Raw genomic sequence first — 20642 nt, 5'->3', positions numbered from 1 at the left:
CTTTCACCTTTTCTCCAGATATTCCTCCTCATCCCATCCTCCGTCTCTTTTCTCTCTGTTCACTTAAATCCACTGTGACACTGTTTCGTGTCACCTTCTTCTTAGCCCTCACTTTGTTTAACATTTTACCTTTATATAACTCTATACTTTTCTCTCTTTTTCCAACATTTCATTTGTTTCTGTCTCTTTGCTGACACCTTTTCTTTGGAACTGTATTCGCCTTCCTTTTCTTCCTCCGTGACCGGTCAGCTGTGCCTGATGTTTCCTTCCTCCATCCTTGTATAATAATCTTTGATATCTCTCTCACTTCCTCTCCTCCCTTCCTTCATCTTTCCTCCCCTTTTCTCTCAGTTATCTCCCTCTCTTCATCTTTGTGTAATGTTCTGAGGTTACAAGATCTCTGACGTGTGTGTGTGTGTGTGTGTGTGTGTGTGTGTGTGTGTGTGTGTGTGTGTGTGTGTGTGTGTGTGTGTGTGTGTGCGCGCGCCCAGAATTTCCCATAACGCTTGAGTCAGTGGCGATAACAACCAACTGTCGCTGACAGACACACACACACACACACACACATGTACACACACGTACACACAGTGGCTTGGCAGTGAAATGAGGGAGACACACCCCACCATGCACCAGTCTGTACTGTTTTTCTCTCCCTTTCACTCATTCACTCTCCTTCCTTCTTTCTGTTTTTCTGTTTCCATTCCCGACTCTTGAAATCTGTCCACTATTTGCACCTTGAGATAAAGTTGTTATTAACATGATCAGTAACACATTTTTACTTGAAAGAGTTCACTTTATCAAACTGAGGTGCAGCTACACTCTTGTGATTTATATTAGTTGTTATTCCTTGGGTGTTCTGCAGGCATAAATTGAGCAGGGTACACAGAGGTTGAATTTTATAAAAATATTTAAAAGTAATGACAGCCGGACTCAGTAACATAACATACAGGCCTCGGCAAATGTTAGTATAACATGGTTGATACTGTTTGATGTAGCACCTTGGAGAGATATACTCCCACACTGCTAATTTATGCAGTCCAAAGGCAGGTTTGTTCCAAGTGGTCGCTCTAATTAAACAGTGCATATTTCACCGGTTTCCAAACTTTGAAACTGTTCATGTGCAGCAGGAGTTCAGAAGAGACGTGCTTTAGGTGACAGCAACCCATTTAACAAAGGGGTTGCAGCAGAATTCCCTTCATAAACAGCTTTTTAATGCCTGTATGTCCAGGAAAAATTCTATTTTTGTAAACTTTAACACAGTTTCTTATTGTGTTCATCTTTAAATTCTTATTCCCTTTATTTGTCACCCCTTCAATGACCTGTAAGGGCCCATGGAAGCCACTTTGGAAACCAATTCCCCAATAAATCCTCAGTGCTGGTTGGTGGGTTGAGTCTGGCTGAGGCCATGCCAGTCGCTGAGGGTTACACAAGATCAACATGCACATCCCAAATCCACACATCTGTTACAACATATGCTTGCACCCTCCTGCTAATCCTGCTGTGTGTGTCCTTTTTCTGTCCTCTGGCCAAACTCTCCTCCACCTCCCCCTTACATTTGCAACCTAAATTTGATGTTTTAGGTATTTAGCAGATGAACAGATTGTTGGTGGTAAAATATGAGATGGAGGAGAGGGGTTAAAGAGTTCTCACAAGAGGTTGAGGTAGATCTTAAACTAGAGCCATCAATCTTTTCACATGAATTCACAGTGGTATTTATTTAATATTTGTGGATTTTGCTGTTATATGTTGTGACAGGATAGTATTCTAACAAAGTGGTAGCCTCTTTTGAGCCCCAGGTGGCCACACCTGCTGAAGTACCCTTGAGCACTGAGAGGTTGAAAAATGTTATTCTAAAGGTTATAAACATAAAATCTAAAAAGTATAGTCCTATACCTTTTGCTTGAAGAAAAACTTCTCTAGCTACCTCAGAGAGGATAAACCAAATCAATTACCATTTCAGTTTCAATACGTGGTTCATTTTCTATCCGTTTTAACTGGCCCTGCATTGCAGATTATAGTGCTATGTGGGTGTGATTGCACTATTCTTGTCAATCAAATTTCCATCTTACACTTCCTTCATTAAAAAGTAAATATCTGGATAATGACTAGCTTAATTGCCTTGTTAACTCATCAAAAGACAGATCATTCAAACTCAACAGAAACAACATAAAACTCACCAAAACCATTTTGGTTAGTCTTTCTACTGTTCCAACAATCACAAACTGTGGTTTGGTCAAAATAAACCCTTATTTTACTGAGTTAGATGTAAAAAGAAACAGCCTTTATATGCTCTCCTCAAAGCCACCAGACTCCATTGACAGAAACAGTAATTTTACCTCACTCGCTGATCATTGTAAAACACACTTCATTCAAACTCGACACAAACAAAATAAAATTCACCGAAACCGTTTTGTTAGTCTTTCCATTGTTCAAACCATCACCAACCCTGGTTTGGTCTAAATAAACCTTTAAGTCACCCAGTTAGATGTGAAAATATTCTGGCTCTACACGTGGTTTCCCTGCTGCCTCTGTCTGCTGTTGCTGGCCTTTTTGTGCTACTGGATTAGTTCGCTGAACAAGTCTGTCCCTGAGCAGCGTCTCTCACTCGTTCTTTGGAGGCAAACCATCAAATTAGCTAAATAAAATGACAAAAATCGCCCCAAAAACAACAACTGGTCCAACAAGATGGTCGCTCGTTATTTCATTGCGCAGTGCGTTTAAGATCATCATGGACGGCTAGTGGACAGCTAACAACAACAATAACTGTTTTCAACAAGGAAAAATGGATAAAGACATCATTTATTTTTCACTTGCTTGATCGGACAACTGCATGAGGCATTCCACTTGCCCGAACAGAGTTTACTTGCCCCGGGCAGGCGTTAATGTCGAGCCCTGCGGATGTAAGAATGTGGTGGGATTTGACGATTCATGTGGTTTTAAAGAACGACACGGTGTAAAGCCTGGTCTCCCCTGCACAGCCAAACAGGGCTAACCAGGCCAGATATTATTCATGGCACTTTGTTTCCCCGTTGAAGGTCATTTCTGCAGTTATTTTCCACACTGCTGTTGCCAGCGCAGATAATTTGTCAGCTAAATTGTAGTTTCCAATAAACAAACAGGCCAGTTTGATTTAGTGCTGTCGAGGTGATCCTGGTGGAGCCTCACCTGCCACAGTGGGATGAGTTGAGTTGCACCTGGCACTACTGCTAATCCTCCCTGTCGCTCTGTTTTATCCTTTCCTGCTCTTGCATCTTGCCCTGTTTCTACACTGCTAATCCACCTTCAATTTGTCTTTCTCTCCCCCCTCTTACTTCCCCATGTCTGTCTGTCTCAGGGCAGCTGGTAGCCATCAGAGAGATGAGGCAAAAGTTGTTCAAATATAAACGGAAGGATGACATTTCCTCCCCCTCTGCTCTCCATCTTTTCTTGCTCTTTGTCTTACACCTCGCTATCTCCATTTTCTGTCCTTGTCTTTCTCCATCTCCCTTCTTCCCATACCTCCCTCCGCTCCCTTATTCTTCTTCCTCTTCATCTCATCAGTGCATTTTCTCAAGTGGTCCCTTCCTACCATAGTTATTGCTCCTTAATTTCTTGCAACAACACTTCTAATCGCCCTCATTCTCTCCTAGGCGTGGGAAAGTGGGCAGGAAGTTACTCAGACGAGGAGATGGGGGTTCTGGGGAATTTCGTTGCCCCCTCCTCCCCCTCCTCCCACTCCTCCTCCACATTTCCCCTTTTCTCTAAATTCCTCTCTCTCTCTCCTTATGTCCTTCTTTCTGTCTTTCCTTCCCTCCCTCCTCCACTAAGGTGTACAAGTCATGTCAATAGCACCTGGGCTTTTAGACATCCCCCCCAGGGATGTAATTAAATTGCACACAGAACTCCAATTTAGCCTGTAATGGTGTGGAATTGATTTCACATACCATGACCAGATGAAGGGGTGGGGCATACACAGAAACCACAAACAAACACTTACTCTATTGTGTCAGGTTTTACCTGTGATGTAATTTTAATAAACACCCGAGGGAGCTGCTCCAGTGTCACCCCATACTTACTGGAGGTGTGAAAGTGGTTTGAACCATGTCGGTCTAATATGAGAAGAAGTGGGTGTCTTTAGTGTGAATGGTTTGGGTTTTAAATAGGGCTTCAACAAGGGATATTTAATTTTCAATATTGATCAATGTGTACATTTATTTTTTTGATTAACTGATGTTTAAGGAGAGTGCCGAGAGTTACCATTCTCATGTCTGTCCATTGAATACAAATCTACAGCCAGGAGACAGCTAGCTTAGCTTAGCATAAAGACGGGAAGCAAGGGGAAACAGCTAGTCTTGCTCTGGTCAAAAGTTTAAAAAATATCTTAAAGTTCACCAATTAACACATTATATCTCGCTTGTTTAATCTGTACAAACATCAAAGTGTAAAAAGTCAATTTGTGGTTTTACATGGGGTTATGTGCGGGACTATTACTTGGCACAATGACGTCCCAGGCTGATTTTGATATTGTTGGACAGAGCCAAGCTAGCTGTTTCCCCTTGTTTGCAATATTTCTGGTAAGCAAATTTGATCTTCTCATCTAACTCTCAGCAAGAATAAACGTATTTCCAAAAGGCCAAACTATTCCTTTTAATGGATAAAATGTCTGCTGATGTCTTCAAATTGCTCGTTTTGTTCAACTAACCCAAACGCATTCAATTTCCAGTGATATGAAACAGAGAAAAGCAGCAAGTCTTCAAATTTTGGAAGCTCAAACCAGCAAAAAGCATTTAGCATTTTCCCTTGATAACTGCCTTTTAAGAATGGCTTCACTGCCCTCAGTTGCTGCACTAGAACCATAACTAACTGCACTGGTATACTGGGTGTATGTGTTTGTGTGCGTGTGTACGTGCCAGGCTGGGAAGTTTCTCCAAAATCTCAAAAGTGACTTTGTTTTAAATGTAGTGGCAGCCTCTTGAAGCTTTTGTTGTGGTGCTCCCAACCTTGTGTGCATATAAATGAGGCTGCTGAATTGGTAGTGGAATGATTGTTGGCATGTATAAGTAGAGATCTAATAGAGATTATCTCCCTGGCTCAAGTCAAACATCCACAAGGAATTAACTTGGAACAAGGGGTTTACATAACACACACGCGCGCGCACAGGGTCATTCTTTCACACACACACACACACACACACACACACACACACACACAGACTGAGCGGTTGGCAGGGGAAGTTGAGTGTGTCAGTCGATAATGTGACAGCTTCCTCCCGCTTTCTCCTCTTTTTTGTTTTTTTTACTTCACTCGATCACATGTGCAATTTTCTGTTGACATTATCTGTCAGTGCACATGGCAGAGCAGTCTTTATTTTCACTCTCCCTCTCTCTCACATATATATACATACAGATATAGCATAGACCTTCGGTTCTTCTTCACTGTATGAAGAAGTGAGACACTGCACGGTATCGAATCCATTGTCTAAGCAGATGCTTCCTCCAAAATGTGTGTTTCTGCAGGAGTGTCTGTACACTGTGTAGTGCCTTGCTAATCTCTCTGCAGTGCTTAGCGAATGAAACTGCCACCATGTGTGTATGAGCAGCTTAGAAATTCAGCTTTAAAGGATAATTATGGTTTATTACAACTTGATTCTTATTTTCATAGTTTTAGCCATCATTTCTAGCGTTAACGCTGTACTCACCAAATTAGTTGGGAAGGTGGAATGATGCGACATCAAAAAAAAAAAAAAAAAAAAAGTCAGGGGAAGAAACACAAGCAGTCAGTTGATCACACAGGTTTTAAACAGTCTCCCAGGTTAGCTTAACATATTTGGAGGAGAAAACAGGCAAATGAATAAAAATAGTTACCTAAACTGTCTGTTCAAAATTGTTCATGGACAGACATTCTGGTTCAGCTTTGACCTACTACTTGCCATAATTTTCCTGTGCAATGTTGGATAATAACCCACATTCATGTGCACTCATTTTCTGTTTCACCTCCAAATGAAGTAGTTTACAACCTGCCTACTCACATTTCTTGCTCCGTTGGACTTTACCAGCTATTACATGCACATGCAGGTTTGTGTTGTAAGTTCACCCCCCACTGATCTATATGTGTTTGTGTTTTGCAAGAGATTTATGATTACTGCAACTGCTTTTGTTTTGTGTGAGTTTTTGTGTGCGTGTTTGGCTCAGTTCTGCCTGTATTTATTTGCGCTTTGAGACATTTGGTATGACTATGTTGTGTATGTGTGTACTATTGATGTTCAACTTGTTTTTGCTTTTCCTCTCATAAATGATCGTTTTTCCTTCCTCATACATTTGGACAGACTTCATTTTTCTTTCATCTTTTTATTGTTTCTTTATCTCTTTCCATCCTTAAAGCACTTCTTCTTCTCTGTGTAGATTCTAATATTTCACTGATTGCAAATCACTCCGCCCCAGTCTGTCAGCTAAGTGGCTAAAATGTTTACTCTCTCTTCATTTTCTCTCCTCATTTTCTCTCCAGACCACAGAAATATGAAACAACTAAGTGAGGATGAAAGACAAAGAGCGAGAGAGAGAGAGAGAGAGAGAGAGAGAGACAGATAAAGGAGGGAGCGGTAGTGGAGGAGTAGAAAAGGGAGAGTGAGAGCTCATTGATGTACACAGAGGAAATATTATGAGGTGACAGAGATGGAGTTATAGAGCTCACAGGGGTATTAAGTGTCCCCCTCCTTCTCTTTCTCTAAACACCTTGCCAACTCTCCCATCACCGCCATAAAACAGTTTGAAGGTCTCTTTGTTCTACTTCTTCGATGTTTCTGTGTCCTTTAAAGTCTTCTTCTGTCAAGGCTACATGTTCTCTCCTCTCCTCCGCACTGACTGGCCGATTGGGTCGCAGCCAAGCTGTGGAGGGTGGCGACGTATGCTGTCCTGGCGGGGTGTGTGTGTGTGTGTGTGTGTGTGTTTAGGAGGATCAGTTTCCTATATGCCGTCACCATGTGCCATTTGATAGGAGCCGTGATTGGTCATTCGGGACATATTTAGCTCTGGTGATCTTTCAAACACACACACAGGCGCGTCACAGGAAAGGAGTGGCGCTCCCTTGATTGTTTAGTTGCGATTTTATATTTTTCTAATCTTAAGAAAGTGAATGGGGGAGAGTGACAGGGCAGGTGGGAGGAGGGGAAGTGAAAAGTCAAAGAAATGAAGGAAGGAAGGAAAGTAAGTGACCGAGGGCCTAATCAAAGCAACATTTACTGTTCTTGTGTTGAGTGCCTAAATATAGACTAACCTAATAACTATTATTGCATCAAAACCACCCATGCACGCAACTGCAGCACAGCACAAAAGATTACCCTAAGGACACTGTGTAAGAAATTATTATTTTATTTAAAGTAATAGTTTGACATTTTAGGAAATACATTTGTTTGCTTTCTTGAGTTAGATGAGAAGAGTGATACCAAAAACAATTTGCTGCTGTTACGGGGGGGGGGGGGGTAATGTGCTGGACTATTTCTTCTCCTGGTGCAATGACTTCTTGGAGTAGAAACCTCAACTTGTCTTTTTTACACTTTGGTTTTTGTATGAATTAGAAAAACTAATTATATTAATTAATGAGCTCAGTGCTATTTTATTTCTTGTTTCTTGTTGTGAAGCACTTTGTACTTTGTTTTGATAAGTGCTCTATAAATAAAGTTTTTTTTAATTATTATTATTATTATTATTATTATTATTATTATTATAAAACATCAACAGTAATGGTGTTGGTAACGCTTCCTTAGAATCAAAAAGGGAGGGTGAGCAACTCACACCCCGCACATTCTTTGTTTTCTCAACTAGAAACTACCCTTCCACGTAATCAACAGCTGAGTGCAACAAGTTCACAACATTCTCTAGAAGATGTATGGGAGTGCATTCTGGGAAATGTAGGAAATCACTAACTGAGGCAAAAGTACAGAGGCAGGCTGAGGGAAAGTTCTTCAGTCCACCAGAAACGGTAAATTATAGCACTTTATCACAACATGACTCCTGGAAAACTCTCACCCAGACTCATTTGGAACAATAATGAGCCTGCAGCCGAGTCTGAAGTGATAAATGGAGTGAGCTGTGTTTGGGCTTAGCACTGAGAGAGAAATGGAGCGCTACAGCTGCCATGACTAGCTAAATATTACACACTGAAACACACACAGATACACACACGCTAACTGAGCAGAAGGCCGGAATATGTTAGGAATGTGCTCTCGGCGATGACCGACCTTCACACGTACACGCGCACCACGTTCTGCGGTCAGATACACAACCATGTGCAAAAACACACACGTTTCACTTCACATTCACACACTTTTCGGATCTCGCGCTGACACATTTGTACTCGTCCTGAGTGAAGATTGGCTCTTGAAGAATTGCTCACGCTTTTGTGTCACATAATGTGTGCTGACTTACAAGCCTCTTCCAAACGCACATCCACACACCTACACACCTACACCCTGTCTTGCTCAACAGGTCAGGATGTTTCACAAGTTGGGACCTGCTTGTCGAGGATATGCCCGTCTTTATACTGCTGCAACTGTGTGTGTCTGAGTGTGTGTGTGTGTTTTACATTACTAGCCAGTGATGCCAATGTTTAACTGTCAAAGACAGACACACACACACACACACAGGCATTTGACAAAGCTGTAGTCTCATTACTGCGGTCTCCAAGGAGTTACCATGGCAATGGCAGAATGAAACCATGGCCTGTGGGAGAGGAGGTGTGTGTGTGTGTGTGTGTGTGTGCGCACGTATGTCTATGTGTGTGTGTCCTACAGACCTAGAAGTGGTTCAATCCCCCAGGAAGTAAGTTATTCTCCACAGGCCAATCAGAGGACAAAGTTTGAGACAGAGTTTAATCCAATTGGTCCAACACTTCTGACCTTTTATTACTCGCGGACAGTCCCAGGGGAGTGGACAGCCAGCCATAACATCACAGCTAGAGTCAAGTAGCGAAAGAAGGAATGGAGAAGACATGAGTTCCAATACTTAAGCCAAGGATAGTGACTTTATGAGTTTGTCTTTGTTGTTATTTTTGGAAAGGAAATCTGGGTACAACATGAATAAAACAAGGGCAAGGAGACGTTTGACAAACTGACAAACAGTCACAGATTCAGACAAACAATAACAGGAAGAGAGACATAAATATTTGGTGTTTTTTTTTCATTAATGAAATCTTAGGATGGAGGAAGAAATGTAAAATGCGTCCTAAAAATGCACTAAATGCCACAGCAAAACCGCACAGAGATGGAGAGAAAGATGAGGAGAAAAAGAACATGGGACATAAGTGACATAGATGAAGTAAGAAAGCTTGGGGAATGAGTGCAGGGCTAAACAAATATTTACAGTGCGTCCTCCTCTGTGTTTATGGCTGGGTTTATGACCACACTTTCCTCCTCTTGTCCATCCCTCCCATTTTTGTCTCTTGCTTCGTCCACAGACCACACTATCCTTGCTTGATATGCATGCATATTATACTTGTTATGTAGTACAACTCTTTCTATCTTTCTATCTTCTCTGTGTGTGTGTTTTGCTTGTGTGTGTGTGTGTGTGCATGAATACATATGTGTATTTGTGTCAGACCATCAGGCATGCAAATCTATTCCAAAGATGTGTGTGTGTGTGTGTGTGTGTGGAGTTCTCCAAATGTTCTCTCTAAATATCAACTGTTTCTCTCTGTTTTCCACTGTCTCACGCAAACACACACAGCACAGTTGAGTTCATATCTCAGTGGTTGTGATTTATGTCTAGAGAAGCAGGGGAGTCTGATAAAAGATAGATAAAAGTGGATTTAATGGAAGGAGGAGAAAGCATAGACAGAGCATAAGCTTTTAGCCTGAGGAATAAATTTCTACACAGGCCTCTATTCAGGTTTTTCTTCATTTCACATCCATCCAAAAACACACTTTTGTTCCGTCAGCATTTCTGCTTGCTGTTTCTTACATAAATTGCAAACAGCAGAAAATAATGTATATAAAACTGGAGTGCCACGCCACCATGGTGCATAAGCATACTTGCCCCAATTATCAGTTGAAGTGCATGTGTAAACGTTTAATGAAGTGAAGATTGAACTGAAGGAAACAGCTCCCAGCTCAATCAGTATTTCATACAAATAGATTCAGAACAAGACTGAGAGCTCCGCGAGGCTAGACATATTGGTGCTTTGAGCTAAATGCTAACATCAGCATGCTAATATGCTCACAATGACAATGCCAATATGCTAAGCAGGTACAATATTTACCATGGTCACCATCTTAGTTTAGCATGTTAGCATGCTAAGGTTTGCTAACACAAAGTAAAGCTGAGGCTGATGGGAATGTCGTTTGTTTTGTAGGTATTTGGTCAAGTTTTCAGCTTATGATGGCAGGATATGGAAAGTTAAGGGTTCACCAAAGTGATTACAGTTAGTCCTAAAGGAGACATGGAAGTCTGTACCAGATTTCATGGCAATGCATCCAATAGTTACTGAGATATTTCAGTCTGGACCAAAGTGGTGGACTGACTAACCGATCGACATTGCCATCCCAAGAACAACACAGCTGTGGCAAAAAAATATGATGAACCACTCTTATAGCATTACAACTAATGTTGAATTTCTGTCCTGACACACTCTTCTACTCTTCTGTCTTTTAGGAGGTGGAGATTCTGGACATGGGCACCATCAGGGACACCAGAACAGGAAAGTACGCCAAACAACCAAAGGTTGGTAATTTCTGTGAGAGTGAGAGAGTGAGAGAGAGAGAGAGAGAGAGAGAGAGAGAGAGAGAGAGAGAGGCTGTCACCTCCTGCTGTTGATAACTTTGTCCTCTGACCAGAAATGTAATGCTCAAGTGTGACTGTCACCAAAAGATGTATGTGTGTGTCTACTGTATGTGTGTGTTTCCTCTCTCAGCTGATGGTGCAAAGGTGACAGAGCACTAATGAGCCTGCTGACAGATGGAGACAGGAAGTGATAAAACCAGTGACTGTTGGTGAGGAAGTCATTGTGTAAGGGCGTAGATCAGGCAGACAGAGACACTAATATAGAGCCATGTATTAGTGGTAAACAGTTCAAACATATGGATGTGTTGACATAGCGCAGGCTTGTGGATCAAATTGGTAAAAAAATAACAAAAGACTCTTTGCTGAGTCATTGGTCAATATATAACAGCATTTTACATCATTCCTTTACTTACAATTTGTAATTAAAGTAATAAACACTAAAATTATGTTGGAGTGCAATGAAGACTTAGCCAATATGTAACAAAAACACCATGTTCAGAAATATTGTCTAGTTACAGTGTGACATTTAATTTAGGAGTGTTGTGTAAAAAGTGAATATCATGACTGTTATGTGGTTAGGAAATGTGCCTTAAGACTGCTGTGTAATGTCAAAATGTGGTGTTCAGAAAAGCAGTGACAAAAAAAATCTTATTTAAATACTTAAAGGGGCCGGTTCACACATCTTCTCACCTATCACTAATGGTATCTAGCAGATAGCTTTGGTTTGGTTCTTTGAGATTTCTGCCTCCACCTCAATACAACTTTGTCTGTGATGCTAACAGCATTGTACATTTCATTTTAAAGCTGCTATAATCAATATTTTTATATTAACAATGGCTCAAATGAAATGTAATGTGAGGGGTCACTCTTTGCTTTTTACCATCTTTTATCTCATTGTTTTGATTGTACGTTCCGCAACTTTACTGTTCTGTTCGCTCTCACCACTCTCATCAGTGTTGTTTACAGCCACACCAGGGAGCTGTTTTTAGCAAATGAAATCTCTGATAAACTAACTGTATAGCACCTGCACGGCACCAGACAGCAGACAGACAACACTAGCGACTAGCTGGTGAACATAGTGTAGCATTTAGCAGCCAGATATTTCCCTCAGGAGTTGGAAGAGACCAGACCACAGCTAAAAGGATTCATCAGGTGGACACAAACACGACTCCAAATGAATGCTAACGTTTCTCCGTATGTGCTGGATGTGTAAATAAGCATCTGTTTGTTAGTTCGCCATATCAACTTTATAAGGTGATAATTTATCGATGTTGTATTTACAGCTCGTTGGCCAAACAATCTGTTAATGCAGGTTTCAAAAGTTCAACAGCATTTATAAACAGAAGCAGTGTTCCTGTCGCTCTGGAAAATGCACAGAACACACTGTCAACAGTTTTACGAGGACTATTTCTTTGGTGGTTAATAGTGAAGCCTGCTGTATAATCTTAAGTAACGTAGAAAAGACAGTTTGACAGATGCGTTAAGAGAGGGAGTCATGGAGAGAATGCATAATTGATAGAGAGAAACTGAGAAACTGTTTGGTTAATTAATGTGCTACAATACATGCATCACATTTACTGTTCTCAGGAGACGGAGAGAAGGAGCGGGAAGGATGCAGAGTTCGTATGCACAAATCAAACCAGTGTTGTGGTCAATATATTGCATGTGTCATGTTCACATTCAATGTAAATTAAAGTGTGTGTGTGTGTGTGTGTGTGTGTGTGTGTGTGTGTGTGTGTCAGGACCCGAAGCTGCGGGAGGTGCTGGGCTTCGGTAAGGGTGACAACGTTGAAGGGAAGCTGGTAACTGTCGTCTATGGCAACGACCTTGTCAACATCTCCTTCCTCAACTTCCAGGCTATGCAGGAAGATGCAGCCAAGGTTACCATAATATTTCTTCCTTGCTTCCTTTGATCTCTCCTTCCTTCCTTCCTTCCTTCCTCCTTATCCCCCCCTCTTTCTTTCCTCAGGCCATATGCTGATTACTCACTTTACGATGTTGACATTGAGGCATCTGCATGTGTGTGTTTAGGAGTTGTAAAGTGGGATTTTTTCTTCTGTGTGTTTGTCTGTATCGTTTATATTGTATATAGAAACTGTTTCACTTAGTTTTAACACCAGACGAACAGTCAAACAACCCCGTTTTATCATCTCATTCTTGTGTGTTTCCAGATTTGGACGGATGAGCTGTTCACTTTGGCCACAAACATACTTTCCAAGAATGCATCACGGAACACCTTCCTCCTCAAAGCGTAAGAAGTTGTGTGTGTGTGTGTCTTATCTTGACATGAGGCAAATGTAGATTCTAGATCATTATTTTAAAAGCCTCTCTCTGTCTCTTTTCGTTTCAGGTACACTAAGTTAAAGTTGCAGATTAATCAAGATGGGAAGATTCCTGTGAAGAAGTGAGAAACGCACACATCAACCACTTTTTTAAACTTCTTCTTTCCTTTCCTCTTCTCTGTCTCTCTTCCACTTTCTCTCTTGTCTCTTCTTAGTTCACCTCTACTTTAACCCCTTTTGCTCAGCCCTGTCACTCATCTAAATCAAATCCTTCCAGACTCTCCTGACAGGGTTTGATTTTTATGTTGAGAACAATAAACCTGTGAATGGTTAGACTCAGTCATGATAAAAAATAGTTTCGAACAGTGACTGTTATCTCTCCAAACTCTCTGTCTTTCAGTATTCTCAAGATGTTTTCAGATAAAAAGAGAGTGGAGACGGCTCTGGAGCAGTGTGGCCTCGTCAATAACAGGGTAATCATGAAAAGCAATCACTGACCACAGGGCTACTCAAGATGTGTGTTTCTATTGTACTGGTTGATACATGATGACAGCTGCAACCCAGTCTCTTACCTGGGGTGTTGCATAGCATTCTTTGCATGCCTTTGCGGTGTAAGGAAGGCAAAAAAAAAGGATGTAGACCTATCGGAGAGTAGCCTTAAAATATGACAATTTACATTTTAATTAACTGTCAACAAGAGTCACAAATTTTTAAGTTTTAGGATTAAACAAATATATAATGTGTTAATAGTGAGCTTTAGAGATGCTGGTAGGTGGATTTTGTTACAGAGAAAGGCTAGCTGTTTCCAGTCTTTGTGCTAAGCTAAGCTAAATGTAATGGATGAACAGTTGAAATATAGCTAACAGTAAAGGATGAACAGTTGAAATAGTTAGCTAAAGGTAATGCATAAACAGTTGAAATAGAAAGCTATTAGTAATGGATAAACATTTGAAATATTTAGATAAAACTAATGGTTGAAGGGCCCAGCTTCTGCCACACCAAGTGGTAGTAGCAGGAATGAAAACTTGACCAAACCAACCTGAACATTGACTGTATGAAAGAAATATTGTAACAATATCAACTTTTATGTTGTGTTACTTGACATTAAATTGTGGCCTCTTACACTAGCCTAAATGTAAATGCATTAATCGCTCAGTGACTCTTTGCAGCTTGGGCTTTAATAATAGTTTAAACATTGTACTTAAAAAATCAGGATTTTTCCTAATAAATGCGGCTTCCTAGAGAGAGCAACTGTTGTTAAAATACTAAAAACCATGGCTTAATTCATTCCTACAAACCTGAGAGTCAAATGAAAATATCAGTCCTGTTTTTTCAGTGTATTGTCAAAATATTTTCTTGTATTGGCAGTGTTGGGTAACACAGGCGTGTGGTTTGGTAGGTAAAACAAGGTTTCTTGTGTGTTATTAGTCAGTGCAATCTTTTCTAAAAATCAGTTTGGAGTCACAAGACATTTCTTTTTGAATAAGAGACCAGTTTATGCAAACTGCCCTGTCAGCATTTCTCTTTGGATTGTTGTGCTCTAGTGCCTCCTGCTGGTTAAGTAGAAGAACACACAAGGTGGGAAAAGACCGAGGAGGATCTGAGCTGCAACTGACAGTGTCATCAATGTTATTAGGTGCTTTAGAAAGTATATTTGTCTTCAGCCTGCAGAATGTACAATGCGTCATAGTTTAGAATGTCTTGTGTTTTTTAAATACTTACAATGGGAGTAAGTTGGATGTCAGTGTGTCGCTGGAGGCAGATGGCTGCTGAGAGGCTGACTTACAGGATTAACAGGATCAAAGTGTCTCTCAAACCACCAGTCTTTCTACACAATCCTCCTTGTTCTCTTTTAGTCAGAGGGACTCAAGCCAGATGATTTCACGTGGGAGGCCTTCCAGAAGTTTCTCGACAGCCTCTGTCTCCGGCCTGAGATACAAAGCATCTTTGAGGAAATGTATGTGGCACATAAATAACACTTTCACAAACATATGCTGTGATTTTCAATTATGCTTATTCCCTTTCCCCAGAATAAAATTTCAATCCCCACCCTGAATCCTGTTGTAATTATGCTCTAGTTATATTTTTAGGATTGCTAGTAATGCGCCCAACCTGTACCTCAGTGATCATACACACACTCTTTTCAGTACACTTTTCGCTTTGCTCCAGTGGCTCCAAGAGGAAGCCATTCATCTCTTTGGACCAGTTGATGGACTTCATCAACCGCAGGCAGCGAGACTCCAGACTGAACGAGGTTCTGTACCCCCCGCTGAAAAGAGAACAGGTCCGACACATCATGGAGAAGTATGAGACCAACACCAGCCAGCTGGAGAGAGGTTAGTAACTTATTATTATTTCTTATGTTTCTCTTACATTTCAGGCATTTAGATGCTTATATCAAGAGCAGCTTAAAACATGTGATCTTCATTTATCTTGATAAAATAATGCAGTGAACCATTGCAGCGTATATAAATCAGCTTTTGCCTTTAATGTGATCTTTAAAGATCATCCAAGGAAGTGACCAGGACACACTGACCTTTTTAAGCTGCTGCATTAAATAACCGCACAAAAAGAGATTCAAGACGAGAGTTGAAGAGTTCAGTGTACATGCAGCTTTATCTTATTGTATTTTGTATCTTTTTGTCCCAAAGCAAATTTGATCAGCTGCAGCAGTACTCAGATAATTACTGGTTTATAGGTATGATTGATTTCCTTGATTTTTATTGCAGCAAAAAAGAGCGCAGGTTGTCTTTTTCTAAAATCCCTGGCCATGCACTGACTGAGGCCACATCCATTTCCCTTCTGTAAAACATCCAGAATGTGGGAATCATTCTCACATTTGATGAAATGTCCTCCACATGTTTTGCTGTGGTCATCCGTGGATAAACTGTACAAAACTTGGCTACCGTGAGCCGCTCTGCTAGGACACTGTTAAGCCAAAACCTGTAAGATGATCCACTATCCAGCCCACAGTGTTCAGAACTAACCTGGAGCTCCCTCTAAATCTGTTGATGTCTGTCCTAAAACACGAGCCTTTTGCTCTTTTGGGTCAGTTTACTGCTAAAGCAGATGACGTAAATTTAATATAGCATCTTCCAGTCCTTGCCCTTTAAATCAAATCAGTTATTCTGCTGCCGATGGATGCTGGTCCGTCCATTTATACTGACGGCAAACACATACTCTGTCTCTCTCCTGCAGACCAGATCAGTTTGCAGGCTTTCACTCGGTATCTGGGAGGAGAGGAAAACAGTATCGTACCTCCAGAGAGGCTGGATATCATCGACGATATGAACCAACCGCTGTCTCACTACTTCATCAACTCCTCACACAACACATACCTCACAGGTAAAAAAAACAAAACAAAAAAAAAACACACTCACAGAGCCACAAATACCTCAGATCTAACGAGACACACATACCGGTTTAATGCTTCATTTTAATATTTAGCATTATAGTTAATCTTTTTGGATCTGAGACTGTTTTTCCCTCCTCTTTGTCTGTCTGCCTGCAGTGGGTCAGCTGACCGGTCTGTCGTCAGTGGAGATGTACAGGCAGGTGCTGCTGACTGGCTGTCGCTGTGTAGAGCTGGACTGCTGGAAGGGCCGGCCGCAAGATGAGGAGCCCTACATCACCCACGGCTTCACCATGACCACTGAGATCCCCTTTAAGGTGGTAGCCACTGCTTTTTGGCATCCACTTGTTGTTGTGTTGTGCATTCAATTACCCAGCGTTCTTCCCTTGACGTTTTTGTCTATCCTTGAACTGCAAGGATGAATCAATTTGAATGTGTATCAGAGGGCAGTGTGTGACGACTTTTAAACTAAACACAATCGTCCAGTGTTGAGACTGAAAAGTTCAGTTATAGAACACTGTGCTTGTCCCTGTGACTCCTGTAACATTGTAGCATTAAATTGGGATAATATTTTGTGGCTGCCAGTCCACACCTCTACTATTACCTTGTTCAGAGCGCTTCGTGATAAAAAACAAGTTATTCATTTTAGATACAATTCGTACTATTTATTACTGTTCATTTTTTCTTTTATACCTTTATCTGTCCTGTCAAAAGTTTGATAGTCACACTCCCTGGTTTTCTATATCTGGTCACCATATTTAAATCTAAACCTTAAAAGTTAGCTAAGCTAGCACTGAGACTTCCTGCATCATTCTGTTATTTTTCCAGATTTTCAATTTTGACTGAGTTTACCATTGTGCCTAGTTTAATTGTGAAACCTTGGTTAGGTTGAGTTTGTGTTTTTTATTGGTCTTATATATCATTTACTATACAGCATTTTTACAAGGGTATGAAATGTTCACGGGATTTTTTCCCTCACATACTGTAAATGTCTGTTTTTCCACTCTGTATTTTCTGACAGTATATAAAAGTGATTCAATAAATCACCAATTCATTAAGAGTCCCACTTTGTAGATTTACTTGATAGTTTATTGACTTTTATGTACATGTTATAAAGCCCTGACAAGCTGAGATGCTATTTCTCCTCCTCCAGCTGTTAAAAATATAAAGATTGTTTTAGGAAACTTGGTGTGTGGACCTCTTAACCTTGGTGTATTTGTGCAGTGGATTGAGAGCTGCTGAATATGGAGGCAGCGACCACAGACAGTTTGAACAAAGCAGAAGAAATATTATAAAAAGTTTCCACTGAAATTCAGTTTCTTTATTATTATTACAGTGTTGGCAGTGCCATAACCTTACCTGAAGCAAATATCTGTTGAGTATTTTGGGTTTTTATTCAAATAATTACATTTTTACCCTCTGTCACAAAAAAAAGGTTATGAGCACTCATGAAACGCCTAACAATCTGAGGAAATGTTTATTTTACCATGTGCTTGGAGATTTTATTCAGTGGAGCTCCTTTTAATGTTCTCATTCTTTCCCCGAATGTAGGAGGTGATTGAAGCGATAGCAGAGAGTGCTTTCAAGACCTCACCATACCCCCTCATCCTGTCCTTTGAAAACCACGTAGATTCGTAAGTCGTGTCGGCATGTATGAGTGTGTTTGTCAGCACGTGGATTCAGGTCATCTAGTTTGTCTCAGGCTCTATGTATTTTGGCTCATTAATCAAGTCTTTTTTTACAGTTTGCAGTTTAGTCTGATGTGTTTATAAAGCAGACCAGATGCAAAATTCAAGGCTTTTATTGAAATATTTGCTCTAAAACATGTGCAGTTAAAAGTGATGATTGAAGGCAGTCTGGGTTTTAATTTAACTGCCCCGTCCCATTGCGGTAGGTTAAAGTAAACCAGAAACTAACCTGTGTCTCTTGTTCTGTCAGGGCCAAGCAGCAGGCCAAAATGGCAGAGTACTGCAGGACCATCTTTGGAGACGCCCTGCTCATTGATCCACTGGAGAAATATCCGGTAAGACTGATCTTCAGTCAGATCTGACATGAACTTTGCCAATTTGTTGTAGTTAAGATACCTATGATCACTGTAGAAATTAGACCAAAAGAAAATATGATTTCTCCGGGAGTAACTGTGATTGAATGTGAAGATGTAAAGGAAACAGTGCAGGGCTGTCGTCTGTGATTTTGAGTGATGTCTCACTGCTGTTCCTCAACACACTAATATCCTTTTACTCCGCAGTCACGGTGTTAATCAACTTGCAAACCGTCAAATCTGATCAAACAGCTTGTGACATGCACATCAGCTCATGATCTTGATCATTTTGTACCCAAACACAACTCGTGATGCTCTGTTTTTGACCTCTCTGTATTCACAACTGTGGCCTAAAAAGTATTCCACTAATTTATTTATTTATTTATTTTTCAACCGTTTTTTTCCCAGTGCATAGGCTATACACAATTCTTAAAATGAAACTCAAAAATGTGCACGGCCCATGACCCAAACCAAGGGTCATAGCACCAGACTTGACTTTTTATTTGGAGAAGTAATGGAAAGTACAGCTTGAACTGCAAGGATGAATCAATTTGAATGTGTATCAGAGGGCAGTGTGTGACGACTTTTAAACTAAACACAATCGTCCAGTGTTGAGACTGAAAAGTTCAGTTATAGAACACTGTGCTTGTCCCTGTGACTCCTGCCAGTCCACACATCTACTATTACCTTGTTCAGAGCACTTCATGATTAAAATGATGTGTGTTTTTTCTTTTATCCCTTTATCTGTCCTGTCAAAAGTTTGATAGTCACACTCCCTGGTTTTCTATATTTGGTCACCATATTTAAATCTAAACCTTAAAAAGTTAACTAATCTAGCACTGAGTTCACCATTGTGTCTTTCATGTGGCTTTAGCTGGACCAGGGTCAGCCCCTCCCCTCACCGCAGGAAATGCTGGGGAAGATTCTCATTAAAAACAAGAAGAAGCACCAACATCACCGACCCTCCAGTGGTGGCAGCATACAACGCAGAGAACTGGAGGAGCAGTCTTCACCCCACAACGGTGAGCGCAGACAACTGCATCTCTTGCGGTGGCATGTAGGGCTGAGAATCTGTATGTTTGGACTGTATTGAAGCACTACAGCAGCTGATTTCACGCCTAAGTTCATTTTGTCTTATTGTACTAATGAAATGAAATCAGCTTCTGTAGTATTTAGAGGAATGAAAACCTGCATAGTCTTAGGCCAAGATGGCATATGGCTGACAACTACATCAGGTATCGCACACACAAGCTTAAAGTAAGGTTGATAAAGACCTTTTGCTACACATATATGTGCAAAAACAAGAATTCAAGGTACCAAATCAAAGCTGATCATTTGCTGTTGTCTGTGCAGACTGTCCTTTGAATGACAGTGAGGGAAGTCAGCTCCTGTCCAACGGAGAGGAGAAGCTGGCTGAGAGGATGGTCAAAGACTCGGAGCCTCGCAAGTCCATAGGTGGGTTGAAGAAGAATGGAATGAATGATGAGAAAGGGTGCCAGTGTGGTGTATATTTTGCATAAGGTGTTTTTATTACATCCTACCAGGAGGTGAAGGAGAGAGCGAGGAGGAGGACGAGGACGAGCCAGGGATGGACCTGAAAAAGCCGAACTCGGACGAGGTAAGAGCCATCAGGAGCAGGACTGACGGGTGTGTTTGACTGGATGATGGGCTGGTTGATGGATTAGTGGTATCTGCCTCCCTCAGGGTACAGCCAGCAGCGAGGTGAACGCCACAGAGGAGATGTCGACTCTCGTCAACTACATCGAACCTGTCAAATTCAAGAGTTTCGAGGTGGCAAACAGTAAGTGTGTGTGTGTGAGTGATAAAGAGAGAGAGACAGAAAGATGCTGGGCAGAGACGATATAAAGCGAAATAAAAAGAGTGTGTGTGTGTGAGGGGGGTGGATCAGTCTTGTCATACAGACCTGTTGCACATAGATTATCTTAATCAATTCCTGTACCCGTTTTGATTTTGTTTCTTTTTTTTTATCACATTCTCATTCTTCGTCTGAGTTCTTTTCTCTTTTGTGACTCGCTTTCTGCCCACCAGAGAGGAGGAAGTTCTTTGAAATGTCGTCATTCGTGGAAACGAAAGGCATGGACACCCTGAAGAGCTCCCCCATCGAGTTTGTCGAGTATCCTTGAAAGCTCCTTGGAAGATCCTTGAAAACTTGAGCTTCTTTTGAGGAGTACAGTTAATGTTTATGTGCATAATCT

General features: G+C 41.0%; 1 protein-coding gene across 1 annotated transcript in view; it reads left to right on the top strand.

The window, feature by feature from the left end:
- The window catches only part of plcb3 (phospholipase C, beta 3 (phosphatidylinositol-specific)), a 55555-nt gene that overhangs the window by 21148 nt on the left and 13765 nt on the right, over positions 1 to 20642 (top strand). The window contains exons 3-18 of the mRNA XM_044183344.1: positions 10623 to 10691; positions 12494 to 12631; positions 12923 to 13002; positions 13102 to 13155; positions 13434 to 13506; positions 14890 to 14990; positions 15203 to 15369; positions 16232 to 16378; positions 16545 to 16702; positions 17937 to 18019; positions 18324 to 18408; positions 19301 to 19448; positions 19780 to 19881; positions 19971 to 20044; positions 20131 to 20227; positions 20476 to 20560. Coding sequence (XP_044039279.1) covers positions 10623 to 10691; positions 12494 to 12631; positions 12923 to 13002; positions 13102 to 13155; positions 13434 to 13506; positions 14890 to 14990; positions 15203 to 15369; positions 16232 to 16378; positions 16545 to 16702; positions 17937 to 18019; positions 18324 to 18408; positions 19301 to 19448; positions 19780 to 19881; positions 19971 to 20044; positions 20131 to 20227; positions 20476 to 20560 — 1661 coding nt within the window. The remainder of the gene's footprint in view (positions 1 to 10622; positions 10692 to 12493; positions 12632 to 12922; positions 13003 to 13101; positions 13156 to 13433; positions 13507 to 14889; positions 14991 to 15202; positions 15370 to 16231; positions 16379 to 16544; positions 16703 to 17936; positions 18020 to 18323; positions 18409 to 19300; positions 19449 to 19779; positions 19882 to 19970; positions 20045 to 20130; positions 20228 to 20475; positions 20561 to 20642) is intronic.

Source organism: Siniperca chuatsi, linkage group LG22 (assembly GCF_020085105.1).
Source record: "Siniperca chuatsi isolate FFG_IHB_CAS linkage group LG22, ASM2008510v1, whole genome shotgun sequence".
Classification (NCBI taxonomy): domain Eukaryota; kingdom Metazoa; phylum Chordata; class Actinopteri; order Centrarchiformes; family Sinipercidae; genus Siniperca; species Siniperca chuatsi.
This window is presented reverse-complemented; position numbering and strand designations above follow the sequence as displayed.